Here is a 19,009-nt window from a genome sequence, read left to right as displayed (position 1 = left end):
TCATTTTAGTCCCTCCCACATCACTTCCTTCTCCTTCCTTCAGATGGTAAAACCCCTTTTTCCCGATGGGAACCAACTCATTGTAGACTCCTTCTCTTCACTGGCCATAGTGGGTGTGCAGTGACCGAGACCTGTCCCATCAGAAAATGATTACATCCCTTATTCGCTCCCACTCACTACCGTCCACATTTTGGTTCCTATTCCAAGACAAGTCACTCAGTCTGTCCTATGATTTTCTGTTGGAGCTAATAAGGAAGATCTGCTGGAATTAATTGTGGATACATTTTTGGAGTCTGGAGCCAATGACAGTCATCTTTCCCACTTTGGGACTAGAACCACCTTTCCCACTTTGGGACTAGAATCTAGAACAGTAGTGAACCTGTATGTAGTAATAAGCCAATTAGAGGCAAGCAGAATTGAAAGATGGAGAGAGTGAGAGAACTTGTTTTCTCATCACCAAAAACTCACACTATTTTTTAAACAGAAATATTCTTCTTGTTTTTTCTGATTATGAAAGTAATAAATGCTCATTGTAAAAAAATTCAGAAAATGCAAAAAATATGAAGAGAAGTAAAGTTATATTGAGATCAACATCTGCAAACTATCTTTTTTATATTATTTGCAAACATATTTAAAATTACATTTTAAAAATTTTAAACAAAAGTATGATCTTGTTTTTTAAAAGTTCCTTTCATCAATTTATGTATCTTAAATATCTCTCCATGTCAGTAAATACAAATTTACATCTTTATTTTTAAAGACTATATAATATTCCATTGTGCAAACTAATTGTAATTTAGTTATCCACCTCTGTTGTTGCAGATAACTCTTAAAAGCTTTTGGTTGTTTTCTGAAAAAGTACTAAATCTTACATTGACTGATTCCTCATCACTTCCCCTTATTCTAAAAATTTCCCAGCATAATTCAAATAGTTGCAGGTTATTGGTTGGGGTGGGTGAGGTGGAAGCAGGCTATTTGAGCTGTAAAAACATAAAAAGTAGTGCTTTTGTAACCATGGGATCTTTCTTACCAAATTTTAAGCTTACCAATTTCATAGAAATGAAGAATAGGCATCATGTCCCTAGTGTTCAGTGCATCTCTTGGCTAGTTTCCAGATTCATTCAAAAACAGTGTTTACATAATGCCTGTGGCATAATATTTTGGTGCTGACTGTACCACTCTCTGATGACTACCAAATCTCTAATTATAAGGGTGTGGTTATTCAACAGCATGAGTAAACCCAATTCCACAGCATTTATGCTTTATTAAGATAACAAAGTAAGGCTTAGGAACTGGAAATCAAGTAATTACAGAGATCTAGAAAATGTATAAATATTCAGTGTAGAGAAACTTGACAAATCAAAAGCAGAAGATAACATGTTTCATAAGTAAGAGCTTATGAAAGCAAGGTGAGAAAATGAAATCATATCTCAAAGACTTTTAAAGTGACAAAAGGAAACATATAAATTAATAACTCTTGGACACGCTTGACATTCTTTTCCAATGTGGCTGGCTCCTTTTGAAATGGGAGCCAATTATGACAGAAACCAATATTATAATGAAATACCTTTGATAGAATCATTTTGAAAAAGAAACGTAGGGCACACAAAGCTGCTCTTTGCGAGTTCCCACTCACGCCTTATGCTTTCCTTTTACAAAGAGTGGCCTTGTTACTGTTGGGCAAGTCCAGTTTCCTGGTTATTTTTGGAGAACTAATGCCTTTGTCACTTAAAGAAACTTAGACACTGTTAGGAAAAACTGTGGGTAAGATTCTAAAGCATTACCATAGACTCCTAGGAAAATACTTCAAATTGAATATTTCTATTACCTTTTATCTGAGTTATACTTATCTATAGATAAGTTATACTTATCTATACTTATGACATAGTGGAGCCCTGTGGAGACTCATCTAAAAGCATGAAAGCTGACTAAGTCGTTCGTGTTAGGACAATGGAATTTAATTTTCACTTTTCCTCCCAGCTTTATGGACATATAATTGACAATGTAAAAATTATATATATTTAAAGTATACAACTTGATGTTTTGATATACATATACATTATGAAATAATTACTACAATCAAGATAATTAACATTTCCATCACCTCAATTAATTACCTTTGTGTGTGTGTTTGTGGTGACAATAAAGACCTACACTCAGTAAATTTCAAATATACAATATAATATTGTTAACTATAGTTACATTCTCATACATTAAATCTTGCATAACTAGAACTTTGTATCCCTTGACCAACATCTCTCCATTTCCTCCCCTCCCCCAATCCCTAGCAACCACCACCCTACTTTCTGTTTCTATGAGTCTATTTTAAATTTCACATATGAGACTCATGGTACATGGGAGTACAATTTTCACTTTTTTAAGTACCAAGAAATGTGTATCATAATTAGAGTCTTACAGAGTCTCTCAACTTTTCTCAATTTCTATATGGTATCTAAGAATTTTATTATTTTCAAGAAAGAAATAAAATTGAGAGAGAAAATCTTTCTTTTGTTAACTTCTAGGAGGCTCAAATGATACTTAGGCAAATTAATGTATGTTGAAAATAACTTGAATTAGGACAATGAGTACACGTAGCTCTACTGTTAAATTGTTCACAATGCTTAGGCTTAAGTTTCGGGAGTATTGTGAAAGGTTTATTGCAAGATACGTAATGTACTCAAAAGCATGTAAATTTATATTTTCAATCACTTTGAGTTTCATGTTCTTTGTATTTATTTGCTTCAAAGAGAAATATTTCCTCCAAATCATAAAATAGCTTCCCAGGGAAAACTTTGCGTAGACATTTTTGTCCCTTTTAAGTCTTAAAAAATCTTTTTCTGTCATACTTCTGAGACATTGAAGTGTGTCAGACAATACTGTACAATTCAGTAGCATGAGTTAACTTTATATATATATCTTTCCTTGTGGTTAATCTAATTAATAATTGTTAATATAATTAGTAATATTGCAGAAATAACTACTGTTCTATTAAAAAAAAAAGGACTATTATTTCTATCCAAGTCTTTGTAATAGGTACAATGATTCTAAAACTCGATCTGGGAGAATAATAATGCAAATAATAGAATGGAAAAACATTTTTTAATTATGAAAAAGGACTAAATCAATTGAATAGAATAATATACCCAAACTAATATATTAAGACAGGGAAGTACAAGTTAAAAAAAAAAGCCTACTACAGAAATAGTCCCATTACATATTGGAACTTACTGTGTGATACAGGGGATTTCATAAATCAATCCAGAAAGGAAGGACCATTTTGGAATGATGATCAATTTAGAAAAAAATTATTTAGATCATTCTCTTATACTATATATCAAAATAAATTACAGATGAATTAAAGAGTAGGTATAAAATATTAAACAATGGAATAACCAGGAGAAAATGGAATGGAATGTATAATAAGCCTCTGGAAGGTAATTATTTTTATAGTTAGCAATTTTTTAAAAAATCAAACGAAAATATAAACTGATTTGTTTTAAGTAACTGAAATGCATAGGCAACAACAGAATGGAAAAACCTGTAAAAACTATTAAATGTAAAGGCTATTAACTTTTTATGTAAAGAGCTCATATAAATTGATAAAAGTACACTAGACCTCAAAGAAATGGATAACAAATGACAATATTAGTGAACAAACATGTAGAAAAAAATACTCAACTTCACTAGTAATCAAAGAAATGTGAAGTAAAACAATAACAAAGTATCCGTTTTCACTTAGGAACTTAGTAAATATTGAAGCAATCATATCAAATAAACAAAGGTAAGATGAACAGGTACTTTCATACATCACTGAAGTGTTGATAAACCCTTAAACCATTAAAATGTTCCTGTCCTTTGACCCAGTAATTCCACATCCTCATATCCATAAATATGTCTGGGGAAATAAGACTAATGCTCAAACCAAGTGATTCTGCTAAATTTGAAGTTTCTCTGAGCTATGGAAAACAATTTATAAAGACGTTTTAAATAAATAAGATTAAAGCTTTGAATAAAGAGCCAGTAGGGGAGAATGGGAAATGGAGAATTAATATATTTAAGGAAGGGGGGGGGGACCAGTTTTGTAAACATTTAGAATCAGTGAAGTGGAAAGATTTGGGGAAATTGGGGATCAAACATGTATTTTTTAATAGTTCCCCTTGTCTTTTTAAAGTTTTTGTTGTTTTAACTGCCACATTTATAGTTAATATACATATTTTTATTCCTGCTTTTAAAAAATGAATCACTAAATTCTGTGCTTTTTCATTGTTGTCCATATGTATACTATATATATGTATACAGTAAAATTAAACTGTATTATTTTTCTAGCTGTCTCACAGGAATAGTGTCTTTAATACCTTCGATGTTTCTTTTTTATAAGGCCTAACAATATAATATAAGATCCTAGATACAGGAAGTTCTCACAAATATGCAGTCACTGCTTATGGCATTGACTAGTCCCCATTTTCTCCTTATCCCTTACAATATCAGATATACAAATAGGCAATCCAAAGCTGTTAATCTTCCCTGTTAACAGTTTCTAATTTGTCCCAGGTTTAATTCTGTTGAGGCTGTGATTGAATATAGATGCTAATCTCTTTTAGCTATTCTGAGTTTGGTCAGTAATTAAGGCCTTTTTCTTCCCCTATGTGGAATTCACTTATAAGCGAAATCTTGAAAAAATGACACAAATGAACTTATTTACACAACAGAAACAGAATCACGGACATAGAAAACAAACTTATGTTACCAAAGAGGAAAGTAGGGGTGAGGGATAAATTAGAAGTTTGGGATTAGCAAATGCACACTACTATATATAAAACAGATAAACAACAAGTTCCTACTATATAGCACAGGGAACTATATTCAATATCTTGTAATAAACTATAATGGAAAAGAATATATCTATGTATCTATCTATATCTATATATCTCTATATATAGATTATATATATCTGTATATGTATAACTGAAGCACTTTGCTGTACACCAGGAACTAACACAATATTATAAATCAACTATAAGTCAATAATTTAAAAAATATATAGCTGTGTTTAACACCTGGCTTGCAATATTATCCCGAAAATTTAGCAGTTGGCTCTTGCTAGCTAGTACAACTTAGCTGTAGCATACCAGTGGTTTTAACTTTGCTCCAGACTCTAGACCGAGCCCTCGTGTAGTAACTCAAATGAGTCTGTCTTTTATTTAGACCAACTCTGATCTCAAATACATGGAAACTAGATTCAAATTAGATTATTGGTATACACTGAACATTCCCATGTAGTTGCCATTGTGTTAGACTATGAGGATGCAAAGGTTAAAAGACTCCTCCCACAATCTTTCCTGTGTCAATAAACAGCAACTCTATTTTCAAGTTTTTCAGACCAAAAATCTTGATGTCATCTTTGACTCCTCTTTCTCTTCTGATCTTATTTCAAGTCCTTTAGCAAATTCTGATCCCTATACATTCAGAATATAACCAGAATAATATAACGTCTCACTCCTCTATCACACAAGCCTCTCTGATCTACTATCCTTTCTTACCTGGGTTACTGAAATAGTATCCTAAATGGTCTTGCTTCCATCTTGCCCCTTTGTGAACAATAGTCAGACTGATACTTTTAGACTGTTAAGTCACGTTGTGTTTTTGCTCTGCTCAGTACTCCCCTCTAACTTCTCATCCTACTCAGAGTAAAAGCCAGAGTCTTCATGATGATCTTTGGGGCTCAACTTAATTGGTGTCTCTCTCCTTATATCTCTGACATCATTTACTATTCTTCCCCTTTGTCGCTCTGCTCCAACTATGATTGCCTCCTTACTTTTCCTCAAATGTGCTGGGCAGGATCCTGCCTCAAGATGCGTGCATTTGCTGTGTTCTCTGCTTAGAACACTCTTCCTTAGACAGCTGCATGACTTTTCTTCCCTCTTGTCTTCTGCAAGTCTTTGCTTATAAGCCGTCTTCTCAGTGAGGACTTCTCTACCACCCTGTTTAAAACTGCAACGCCACTTCCCACCCCCAGCATTCCCCACTTAAATTTTCTCCATAGACTTATTTCTATTGACATACCATCTGTTTCACTTATTTATTTGTTTATTGTCTGCTCCCCCCTTAACTAAAATATAAGCTGCACAAGATCAGTGAACTTTGTTCTGCTCACTGCTGAGCTCCCAGTGTCTAGAGTAGTGTCTGGCATATACAGGTGCTTAATACAAATTTATTGATTGACTGAGTGAAGATCTATGCTCAAGGAGTTTAATAGATTTCCTATGTGTATTTTTTGTAATGAAAGTAACTAGATCTCCTACCTTTGGTTTCCAGTTTCCTAATGATTAATCCCCCTTGTTACCAGGCATCTACAGTTCTGACCTGCCTGCAAGGATCTCTGTCAGTTTTAAGCCAACCGTACATCTTGGGTTTTCCTTGGCTGGGATTTGTGGTACGTATGTTTCTCTCTTTCTTTTATAAAGGAAGAGAGAGATTTATCTTCTGGTTTCAGACCTGTCTTTGAATTAATATGATTTCATGTCTCAGTCTGAGAATTTTTTTCTTTGTCTGAGTTTTGGATCTGATAGCACTCTTAGGTGACAAAGAGATTATATAACAAAATACATTATCATCACAATCTTTAAAAATTAAAATGTGCTTTGTAAGAATAATACTTCTTTTAGTAATTAGATAGGATATTACTTGTTATCTATCAACCCTCCTATTATTTACATGAGATAGGTGAATATCCCTATAAAATTCTTAGGTTTGACACACACAAAACTAAATAGATTAGAAGCTATCTGTCAACTATTCTTAGATTTTAAGATCCCTCACTACCTACACACTTTTCTCAGGCATTTTACAAAAATCCTAGAATAACCAGGATCAACTGAATAGTATCCTCATTTGTTAGCTGGTATTTGCTAGTGAGATAAGATGGCTATAGACAACTCTGAATTAACAAGCAGTCTCTCATAAGTTAAGATGGTTGGGGGTGATAATGTGAATCAGAATTGTTAACTGCCAATAATAAAAAATTTTGTGAAGTAATTTTGGGTTTTTTGGGGGTAAACATTCTCCATAGCCTATTTTATTTCTGCAAACATTCTGCAAGAATGGCAGTATAAGTAGTAATCTTTCCCAGGTATAATTGATATGGCTGAAACTCAGGAAGCACCAAGTACCTAAAAATACCAGTAGAAATAATAAAAAGGACACTTGTCTTCATGTAGCAACAGCCTAGAAAGGTCAAAAATCTTTTGTATAATTGATACTGTTTCCATCACTGTATTTCTATGAAGAAACTGGAGGGAAAGAGGAGCAAATAATTTATTATGTTTTTATAGGTAAAGAAACTGAGGCACCAAGACAGACTATTTCTTGCCTGAGACCACAATGGTACATCATTTGCAGAAATGGGACTGCTGCATCCTCTTAGTTGTTAGCTTACAGAGTAGTTTTTCCATATTGCTCTGCACTGCTAATATAATTGAGGTTCCAAGTAATAATAGAAGATGGTCAGGGCAAAGTAATGGTAATGAGCCAGAGCTAGAAATGAAAATAGAGTCCAAGTCCTCTTAACTCCCTGCCCATTGATCCTGCCGTTAAACTGCAGGACTAAATTACTGGACTTCATCAAAAAGTGACAGCCTAATGCTATTAGAGACTAGCCAGTGTCAGTTCAGCTAACTTTTCATTATAGACGGACAGAATAATTCATATTTTGACTTACCTAAGGGAAAACCATCTCAAATTGGAATTCCTTTTGGACATTGTCATTTCTTCTGCTATTTAAGTGTTTACTTGTGTGGTGTAAAAAGGATCTTGGTTAACTGAATCTCATTAGGAGTCAGAAAAAAACACATTACAAGTTAAAAATAATTACCTCTTTGCTTAAAAAAAGATGTGAATCAGCAAGCTAGAGAGCTCAAGTTTTCAATGGGTTGGCTCGTCCATTGTGTCAGTGTGAGGGGTAATGTGGTCCATTCCAACTTCTGAGAACAGGCCGGGTAGGAGAGTTTAAAAATAGAAAAGAAGGAGGAAAGTCATCTTTTGTCCTATGTTTAAGATATCTGTTGCTTAGCTTGGTAGGTTCAGATGACTGAGACCAGTCATAAATCAGAAATCAAGAAACTTTTCACCAGACCCTGAATAACCAAAGCAATCTCGAGAAAGAAGAACAGAGCTTGAGGTATCATGCTTCCTAATTTCAGACTATACTACAAACCTACATTAATCAACCCAGTATGGTACTGGCACAGAAACTGACACATAGATGAAAGGAACAGAATAGATAGCCCAGAAATAAACTCATGCACTTGTGGTCAAATAATCAATGACAAAGCAGCCAAGAATATACAATGGGGAGAAAACAGTCTCTTCAATAAGTGGTGCTGGGAAAACTGGACAGCTACATGTAAAAGAATGAAATAGGACACTTTCTCACACGATATGCAAAAATAAACTCAAAATCAATTAAAGACCGAAATATGAAACAGGAAACCGTGAAACTCCTAGAAGAAAACATAGGCAGAACACTCTCTGACATAAATCATAGCAACATTTTTTTGGACCTGTCTCCTAAGGCAAAACAAACAAATGGGACCTAGTTAAACTTAAAAGCTTTCCACAGAGAATGAAAGCGTCAACAAAATGAAAAGACAACGTATATATAATGGGGTAAAATATTTGTAAATGATATGGCCAATAAGGGGTTAATATCCTAAAAATATAAACAGCTCATACAACTCAATATCAAAAAAACCAACAACCCGATTAAAAAATGGGCAGAAGACTTAAACAGACATTTTTTGAAAGAAGACAGACAGCTGGCCAATAGACACATGAAAAGGTGCTCAGCATTGCTAATCATCAGAGAAATGCAGATCAAACTATAAGTGAGTTATCACCTTACATGTGTCAAATTGGCTATCATCAAAAATACCACAAATAACAAATGTTGGCGAGGATGTGGAGAAAAGGGAATTCTTGTTCACTGTTGGTGGCAACCAATGTGGAAAACAGTATGGAGATTCCTCCAAAAACTAAAAATAGAACTACAGTGATCCAGAAGTTCCACTCTTGGGTATATCTGCAGAAAATGAAAACACTAATTCCAAAAGATACATGCACCCCAATGTTCATAGCAGAATTACTTACAATGGCCAAGATGTGACAGCAATCTAAGTGTCCATCAACAGATGAATGGATAAAGAAAATGTGGTATATGTATAATATATATGTAATATATATAATGTAATATTAGTCATAAAAAAGAATGAAATTTTGTCATTTACAACATGGAGGGACCTAGAGGGTATTATGTTTAGTGAAATGTCAGAGAAAGATAAATACTGTATGTTATCTTTATATCTACAATCTAAAAAATAAAACAAATGAATGACTATAACAAAACAGAAACAGACTCACAGAAATAGAGAACAAATGAGTGGTTACCAGTGGGGAGAAAGAGGGGTAAGCGGTAGGGGAAGAGGGGGAGGGGAGGTAAGGGACTAAAAGGTACAAACTACTTTGGATAAAATAAATAAGCTACAAGGATATATTGTACAGCATAGAGAATATAGCCAGTATTTTATAATAACTTTAAATGGAATATCATTTATAAAATTTTTGAATCACTTTGTTGTATATCTGAAACTAATATTGTAAATCAACTATATCTCAATTTTTAAAAAAGAAACTTTTCACCAATAAAAAAGTTTCTAAGAAATACAATACAGTGAGGTGAGTTTTCATTGTGTAAGCTGACACATGGTACTCTTCTCTTGTGTTTTCAAGGGCATGGGCACTTTGACCTGCTGGAAAGAATATAAAGCTCATGTAGACATCCTCAGTGGTGAAACTCTTCATATGAATCAGAACTCCAGAAAGGTAGGGGCCAATGAACAAAGGTTTTATTATCTTCATAATTCTTTTCCTAGTTTTTTACAACAAATTAGCATACGAAGAAACATCTTTGGGGTTACTTAGTTTCCCTGGGTATCTCCCAGGTATATAGGCCATCTACATCTATTAAACTTCTGTTTTGTTTTTTTCCTGTTGAAAAAAAGAAGAAAAAAGAAACATCTTTAACGTAATACTTCTGGTTTTAATTAAACTGACTATTTTAGGGTTCCATGTAGCTTTATGTACATCATTATTTTTAACCTTTGCAACAACCCAGAGAGAATATTGTTCTACAGATGAGGAAGCAGATGTTGTTTCGCCCCTGGTCATACGGATTGCATAGTAGTTAGATCTGGATTTAGAATGTAGGTCTCCAATATCACTTCTAATATTCTTTCCACCATGTTATAGAAGGGCTACGGCAATGTTTAAATTTTTACCTTTAAGTCAATTTCTAGCTAAATTTTTGGCTACTTGATGGCTTTTTGAGAAATAGAGGCAAGAATATTTGTTTTGCCTCCCTATTTTTCTTGCTGTGTAGACATTAGACATCAGATTGTGGGGTTTTTTTGTTGCAATAAGGTAGAAATGCATTTCCTCAAAAGTGTCTGGGCACCAGATGCCTATTTGTTTTGAGTTCACCAAGGGTACCATAAGTCGAACTTGATGGTTGCAGGCAGAGTCCTGAAGTGAGAACTGTGAGTTGACATGCTATAAATAAAGGATTTCCTATAGTTTCTAAAACAAGATAGAAGACACTGGTGGATAAACTGAGCTACAAACTTTTGATATTACTGCAGCCTATATGAGATATTAGAGAGCCTTTAAATTTTTAGAGAAAAAGCAAGCAAGTATTATTTTCATTGAGCATCTGCTACTACCAGTTCACAAGTTGTAACACCAAAAACAGATTCCAACTCAGCCTCCACCCAGTGAAATATTGTTTTAGTGATTTGGTCATGAAATTATCAAAACCAATAATGATTTTTTTAACATTTTTTATTGATTTATAATCATTTTACAATGTTGTGTCAAATTCCAGTGTAGAGCACAATTTTTCAGTTATACATGAACATGTATATATTCATTGTCACATTTTTTTCTCTGTGAGCTACCATAAGATCTTGTATATATTTCCCTGTGCTATACAGTATAATCTTGTTTATCTATTCTACAATTTTGAAATCCCAGTCTATCTCTACCCACCCCCCCCACCCCCTTGGCAACCACAAGTTTATTTATTTATTTATTATTTATTATTTATTTATTCTATGTCTGTGAGTCTATTTCTGTTTTGTATTTATGCTTTAAAACCAATAATGATTAATTTCTATGGGACTGCATCTAGAGGACTTCAAGCAAAGCCTCTGTCTTCTGTAACCAATCATTCAACCAAATAAATATGTGAATATTCTCCTTCATGCACCTAGTTCTATGTTAGGTACTGTGGTGCCTCCTCCATAGTAAAAGCTTAATGTCATTCAATAATGATTGAGTCAGTGAAGGAAACAGAAAAAGTCAAAGACATGCATTTGCCCAAAAGGTGCTGACTTCCTAGTAAAACTGAAACATACCAAAGAAATTAGTGTAGCAAAGAAATTATTTTAAAAACACCAAATCTCATTTTTATTTGTATTTTTTTAATCATGATGCTACTCCCTATGGGCTCAGAGTGATTACTTTTGAGGAAATAATCTAAGTTTCTATAGGATCTACTCTGAGATCATGTCCTGAACTATTCCATACCAGGGGAGGTAGTAGAGAGGAAAAAGCTAAGTGTGTGGACTCTGGTGTCAGATAGCCTAGATTCATACTTGGCCTCACTACTTACCAGGCAAGAGATCTTTTAGCAAGTTACTTTTCAATATCACATTTTTCTCATTTGAAAAATGGGGGCCAGTATAGCATTTTCCTCATAGAGATATTGTGAGGATTAAACAAGATATTATTGTGTAATATGTTGGGGTTTTTTGTCTGAAAACAACGTAAATTAATTTTTTCATAATTCCAGAGGTTAGAAGTCTGAAATGGTGTTGGCAAGGCCATACCCCCTCTGAAGTTTCTGGGGAAGAATTCCATTTTGCCTCTTCCTAATTTCTGTTAGCTTCCAGCAATTCTTGGTGTTCCTTGGTTTGTAAAGCATCACTCCAATCTCTGCACTTGGCCTTCCTCCCTGAATGTGTATCTCTGTGTGTCCTTCCCTCCTTCTCATAAAGACAGCAGTCATTAGATTTAGGGCCAACACTTACCCCATATGACCTCATCTTTTTTTTTTTAAATTAAGTATAGTTGATTTACAATGTAGTGTTAGTTTCAGGTGTACAGTGAAGTGATTCAGTTTTATATATATATATTCTTCTTCAGATTCTTTTTCATTATAGGTTTCATTATAAGATATTGTATCATGTGATGTTTATATAGAATATAGCCCAACACCTTGCTAATAGCTATTACTCAGTATTATCACTAACAATATTTCTTTCAGATTAGAAAAAAGACTTTAAAATCTAGACTTAATTAACCTTCTTATGACCTTGCCAAATTGTCTGCTTCCATATGCTGCCTGCCAGATTGCTCACTTACAGATGAGGAACCTATGTGCTTACCTGTGATAAATAAGACCACTGAAGCTCAATACTATGTAGTAAAGAACAGGGTGGGTGTAACTGAAAATGTACAACTACACAAACCCTAGGAAAGCAGTTTTCTGTGCAGGGGCATGTTATAGTGAGACAAAGATAACCATGAGTCAGCCAGACCTCACTTTGATTCGGCTCAATACTAAGCCTCTTTGAATGATTCCTTAGTTATGTGCCTTTGAGGAGTTACTTAAATTCTTTGGGCTATTATTTTTCTTATCTGTAAAGTTGGGAAAATAATATCTAAATCACTGAGGTTTTTGTGAAGACAGTGACTACAGAGAGTAGGGGCTCAGTAAATTTGTTGAGGGCTGCGACCAGCCCTGTGAATGTTCTCTTTTTCCTGCAGCTATCTTGGGAAAAGAGTAGCAACAGGAGGGGTGGCGGGCAGGGCAGCCCCTCAGCAACATTTTGATGGATGTGATTTACACGTCTGTCACAAATGGTTGGCCAGTGTACAAGAGGGCCAGTGAAGGTAGAAATCTAGTCTGGGCTCCATTCTCCAAAATGTGCAAGGGGACTCTTACTAATTTGTACAAAGTGCTCTATTCTCCACCCTGTTTCTGTACCACTTCCTGGCTTTCAGTTCCTTCCCACCTTCTGAAGGTTCTCAGTAACTTCATGGGGCCATGACCGGTCACTGCTGTTCCCACTATAACCTACCTCACACTTCTCAGGTCATCCTCTACCATTTGATCCTGCTATGAAAATCCTAATTTTCCAGAGTCCCACTCCACCAGTGCTCTTCTAAGAGTCAAGTGCTAGTTGCATAAATGAATTCCAGCTAAGGAAGACCTTCCTTTAGTTATACTGTCTCTTGGCATTTTAACAAAGGTTTCCAGTGTTTCAACCCAAAGGAGCAAACAATGTGAGGGTTTGAAATATCAAGGTGAAGCTAATGTAGACAAGCAGTTTGAAAACAGAGGGGACTTTTCAGCACAGCACATAGCAGCTGTCCACTCTGGCCATGTATAAAACTGGAGATGGCATTGAGCATGGACCAGGAAGTAGAAGCTGTGTACACTTAATGAACAACCCTGCCTGTCGCACATTGGCCAGTCCATTTAAAGAGTCAGAAAGAACTTTGGACCCTACACCAATACCAACCTCTGAAAGACAAGAATGTGGGAGGGGAAGATTTTGTGGTATAGTAAAAAGAGAACTGCCTTGAGAATTAGGAAACTTGGATTATAGCTCTGCCTTCACCACTAAGTAGCTTTGGCCTTAGGAAAGTCAACTGCATGCTTACACTTCAATGACTTCACTGTGGACTGAGAGACTGAATTAGAGAAACTTTTTTCAGGTCTAACCTTCTGTGTTGCTTTTTTTTTTTTTTTTTTTTTTTTCCATTGCAAACTGATTAGCCTGAGGCTGGGGAGAAGAGGGAAACAATGCTGAATTGTAGCTTAAAAGGTATTATACTGAACTTCAAATCAAGAGTGCTGGCTTCCAGAGAGGCAGAATACATTAATGGTTAAGAATATAGTCCTTTATTCCTGGGCCTGGGGACTGAATTTGGACAAATCACTTAACCTCAATTTCCTCATCTGTAAAAGAGGAATACTAATACCTATGTCATAATGTTAATGAGAAGATTAAATCAGCTAATACTAACAAAAGGACCCAGCGCAGTTCCTGATACCTAGTAAGTTCCCAGTACTTGGTGATGATATGTTGCATCCTATCTCTGCTACTAAATTAATTCTTGATTGGCCAGTCATTCACCTCTCTGGGTCTCCTTAAAAAAAATTTTTTTGGTCCATTCAGAGAATAGGTTATTTTTAAGGTGCTTTCTATTTCCATATTTCAGTGTCTATCTTTTTGTTTGTAATAGAAAATTTTGTTTTAGGAATTTGGCCAGTTTTGAAATTTGAATTTTGAAATCCTCCCATGTACACAAAATAGTTTCCCCAAAAGATCTCCAAGTCTGAACTACTCCCATTGTATGCAGGAGGATCATTGCTAGCTACCAGGATATGAGCATTGTACAATTTTAATCCTAAAACTCTTGCTTCTGTACCTCCAATCCCAGTAATGTAAGGACGTACATCTTCACATGTCTCGGTCTCCTCTTTTGTGAATTATCTGTTCAAGTCTTTTGCCCATTTTTCTATTGAGTTGCTGCCTTTTTATTATTGATTTGTGAGAGTTCTTTATATATTTTGGACATAAGTTCTTTGTTGGATGCTCTCTGTCAATATGCCCAGGCATCCTCACTAGTTCAGATGTGCTTCCTTTGATTAAATCGCCCTAGAGACTGAATTACTATGTTGTCCTTATAGTAGTACCTCAGCAAATGTGGAAGTAGTGGAGTGGAGATACTATATTTTGAGAAGATAGGAATACATATTTTATTCATTTGTTTATTCATTCCACAAATCTTTGAGCACATGTTTATTGAGCATTAATTATGTGCAAGGAACTGTGCCAAAAATGTAGGTTTGCTTCCTTCTGAAGTATTAGAACTCAGTTTGGGAATTTTACTTACACATTGTCATTGGTATAAAATAAGAATCTTACAGTAAATTTAAACATTTTTTAGGAACCCAGAACATTCCTGAAAACTGAACAACTGATAGCCACTACCTAAATGAATATCAATTACCTGTAAAAGTCCTGTGCAAATGTTAAAAATGCCTTCTAGATTAAGACACATATTTTCATTCATTCATTCATTTATTTACCCAAATCAAATATTTGTTAAGCACATATTATGGAAGCATGTTAAATGGAAAACTAATTTCCTATATCATTCATTTCTCAGCATCATTTCTGGGAGAAGGACCCATGTTGGCAAACAGGCAGTTATTTGTCTACATTTATATTTTTCCCCCTTCCAAAATACAAAATTGATAAGAAAGCAGCAAAGGCCATTTTAAAAGAACCATCAAATCTTTACCATCTTCTCCAAATTCTCTTAAGTGATTTCTACATCATGGGAATTAATGAAAATGGCATTTCCCAATTAACTTGGGATTCTGAGTTAGGGTCCTATCACATGTTATCCTGGGTTTATAATCTTGTGGTATTTGTGAAATTTGCCTCTTCTTGATAATAATCATGTTTTTGATTGAATAGATAATAGGTCTAATTGCTTCAGGGCCTTAAAGTAGCAGCATATATAGATGCTATAAGCTTTGCTTAAATTTTAACAAGTCTATTACATGAGTTACTCCCTCTGATGCTGGATAAGCCAAAGGGCCCTGTTTCAACCTAATATATACATCTTAGCAAAGCAAGACATGAAGAAAGGAATGCAATGCTTTCTTATAATACTGAGACTTAATTTTGTTTATACTCTAGGCAATGAAACAGTTAGAAACTAAGTAGAATTGAACCCTACTACACATAGACAGCAAAAAACTACAATTTCTCCATATGTCTTCTTAGGGACATAAGACATAATGTTGCTGGGTGGGGTTAGTTATTACATTAGTAGTATGTTTTAAATTTGTGTTATATTGATGCTCTGAGATAACTCAAGGGACCTTTCAGTAATTCTGTGTGATATATAAATGTTATGGGAAGAACTGATCTCATTTCAAGATTAGGGTGAATAAAAGAGCATTATAGAAAAAGAAAAACATGATGCAGAAAATGTAAGTTTTGTAAAATTTCTCCTAGCATATATTGCTTGGCATATAATAGTAATTCAGTATATTTTTCTTGATTGACTGATTGAATGAATGAATACATATATTTTACTCGTTCAGGTCTTGTCCCTTACTCTTATCCAATTCTCAATTAATAGTAATTACTTCCTGAGCCTCTAGACAAATTTTAGATAATTTGGCTCCCAAGTCTTGGGAGATAGAATGGCTTTTAAAGTGCCTAATTAAGAACAATTTGTTAATAATTATATCTCTTAGAATAATATCCTTCCTCTTTTCACTCTTTTAAGCTGTCTTTACACTTTCCAAGTCTCATGCTGCTTCTTATTCCTTAGGCTAGTTTTTATTAAATAAAACAACAAAACTCTGTTTCTCCCTGCTTTTTAATAAATGTGACCCTTTCTGTCATCCTTTCCTTGACCCTTCCAAGTCAGTAGTGGTTGCCGCAACTGACTGCTGACAGACAAGATGCCAAGTGCAATGGCTAAATTTAAAGAGCAGCATTCACACCTGTTGTTAACTGGCAGTGACCAGTCTCACGCCCACAGTTTCCTCCACCCTCTGCCCTCTAACCAAGTGCAACCCATAGCCCATCCTCTATGTGTTCACATAAAATAAGTACGGATGAAGATTATATACATTACATCAAAATGGAGAATGAATATAGCATTTGACACTAAATCAGTCCAGTTTCAGAGAAGCTGAAATTTGGGCAACACCCAGCATAATATAAAGATGTATCTGACCTTGAAATAGGCAGTCGGAAGCGGCTAGGTATTTGTTGAATCTCTGAAGACTACTGATGGACTTATCTCTATATTTTTAGACCTGCCATGCTTTGTGAAATTAGTTTGGCTATCAGCATTAGAGGGCCCTGTAAATGTAAATGTGTGTAAAAGAGGCAACCCAAGAAGTACATTATCATCTAAGGAGTCAGTTTAAATTAATTTACCAGATTGGCAACTCTAACAAGGAAGAGCTGTGTAGGAAAAAGATAGTAATGTAAATAATTCTGATAGAAAATACACATAGAAGGTGAGAGAAGGGGGCTGTGGCCCAGCCAGGCAGATTACGCTAATCAAATAGGCCTGATAATCAAGGGTGTGGCAGACCTCATTGTCAGACCAGCTCACATCAGGTATCAAAGTACTATGATAGAAAGTCCAACAACAAATTCTGAGAGTTTAATTTCACCTGGGCATTTCCTCTCAGAGGAAGCCAAGCTGGTCTTCCAAAGGGCAGAACAGGTGCCTTGTAGGTATAGTAGGAGCAAAGAATTGGAGGTTAGAAGGTCAGAGCATGCTCAGGGTATGGGTAGTAAATACCTGGACAGTAGAGAGAGAGAACGGAGCCTTTTATTGATTTGGAATTTTGTTATAATTCAGCCTTATTAGAGAATGATCTTAGGATTTGCAGTGGGCCCTTTTGAATACTCTGGAGTGGATGATGTTGGGTTCCATAAAAATGTGTGCTGAATTCCTATGCACTTAGGAGGTGTGGTTTATTTGAGTGTAGAATTAGTGTCTTGCCCCTTTGAACCATTTCAGATAGAGACAAAAGACTTCCTGACTCCAAAGTTCTAGTAAATAGCAACGGTTATAGGCCACAAACCAATTCACACAAAAAGGGCAGTGTTAAAGTTAGCCGCCAACCTCTCAGATCCTGAGAAACATGAACAAAGGCAGTCCTATTTGAACAAGTCCTGCCCTTCTCAACTCAGTGTTTCCCTGGTGTTATTATGCTCTTGACAGACAGGGAAAACAAAAAACAAAAACCAAAAAAACTTGAAGATTGGATATTTCTGAACTAAAAGAATGTTAGATTAGGGTCACTGAGTTATAAAATGAATATGGAGTCAGCCATACTTTGGAGGCCGGGCCATGAAACCTTGCTACACAAAACTGTTAAGAGGAAGCATGTAAATAAAATCTGTGTAAATTATGTACGTAAGGTATGTCAATGATCCAGTGTGAGGCTGCAGTCTCTACTAGAGTAATGGAGTGGGAGTATTGGGGGATGAAAAGAAGAGAAACAAAAATAAGGGAGGAAAGAAAAAGCGTGTGTGTGTGTATGTGTGTGTGTGTGTTTGATGAAGTCAGACTAGAGACAGATATTGACAGGAAAAGATATGTGGTGGGGTTTAAGAGTCGTTGAGCCCTTCTGCAGATGGGTTGGGGTAGAAAAATAGGAATAACAACAACTGAAAAAATAGTGAATCCCAATAGTCAGAAAACAGATCTAGGCTGTGATTCATGATACATATTTGAAGGCTAAAAAACCCTTTTCTCTCACTCTCCTTCATATACTTTTACCTGATCTTTAAATATTGCAGATCTCACTTGAATAATTATTCACATTATCAGTAAACCATGAAACATAGACCCCAGATCTCTAAGCAGATCCCTTTCATATTTTCTTGCTCATGTCAGTATACTGTGTGCATTACCTACCCTAGCTATTCTGGAATGCTTAGACAAATACTCTATTGAGTTGAGTCATACTTTGGAGCTGACTTTAGTGTACATTTTTGTAGGAAACCTAGTTAGGGTTTCATGCTCCAGGAAATCTGTTCTGATTAGTTTCAGCTAAAAAAAAGATCAACCTGTTTTAAGGATTGGCACAGAAAACAATTCTGCAGCCATGTAGGTTTCAGTGACCATATTTTTGTAATTATAAAAATAACATGCAGCTGGGAAAAAGTTAACCATTTAAAAGAATAGCTACCCCTTAAAGCTTCCCAGCGGTAACATGTTTTCTTGTTTATTCTTCCAGAAATCACTGTCAATCTAGAGGATGACTTTCTCGTGAGCTATCTACACTTTCTCCTTAATCGGCCTAGCCAACTAGTTAATGTGAGATATGGCCTTT

General features: G+C 35.2%; 1 protein-coding gene across 1 annotated transcript in view; it reads left to right on the top strand.

The window, feature by feature from the left end:
- The window catches only part of MCU (mitochondrial calcium uniporter), a 199,182-nt gene that overhangs the window by 25,046 nt on the left and 155,127 nt on the right, over positions 1–19,009 (top strand). The window contains exons 2-3 of the mRNA XM_032469877.1: positions 6,347–6,433; positions 9,784–9,876. Of these exons, the coding sequence (XP_032325768.1) occupies positions 9,787–9,876 (90 nt within the window). The 5' untranslated portion in view covers positions 6,347–6,433; positions 9,784–9,786. The remainder of the gene's footprint in view (positions 1–6,346; positions 6,434–9,783; positions 9,877–19,009) is intronic.

This window comes from Camelus ferus, chromosome 29, assembly GCF_009834535.1.
Source record: "Camelus ferus isolate YT-003-E chromosome 29, BCGSAC_Cfer_1.0, whole genome shotgun sequence".
Taxonomy (NCBI): domain Eukaryota; kingdom Metazoa; phylum Chordata; class Mammalia; order Artiodactyla; family Camelidae; genus Camelus; species Camelus ferus.
Note: the sequence above shows the minus strand (reverse complement) of the source record. Positions and strands in the feature narration are given on the sequence as shown.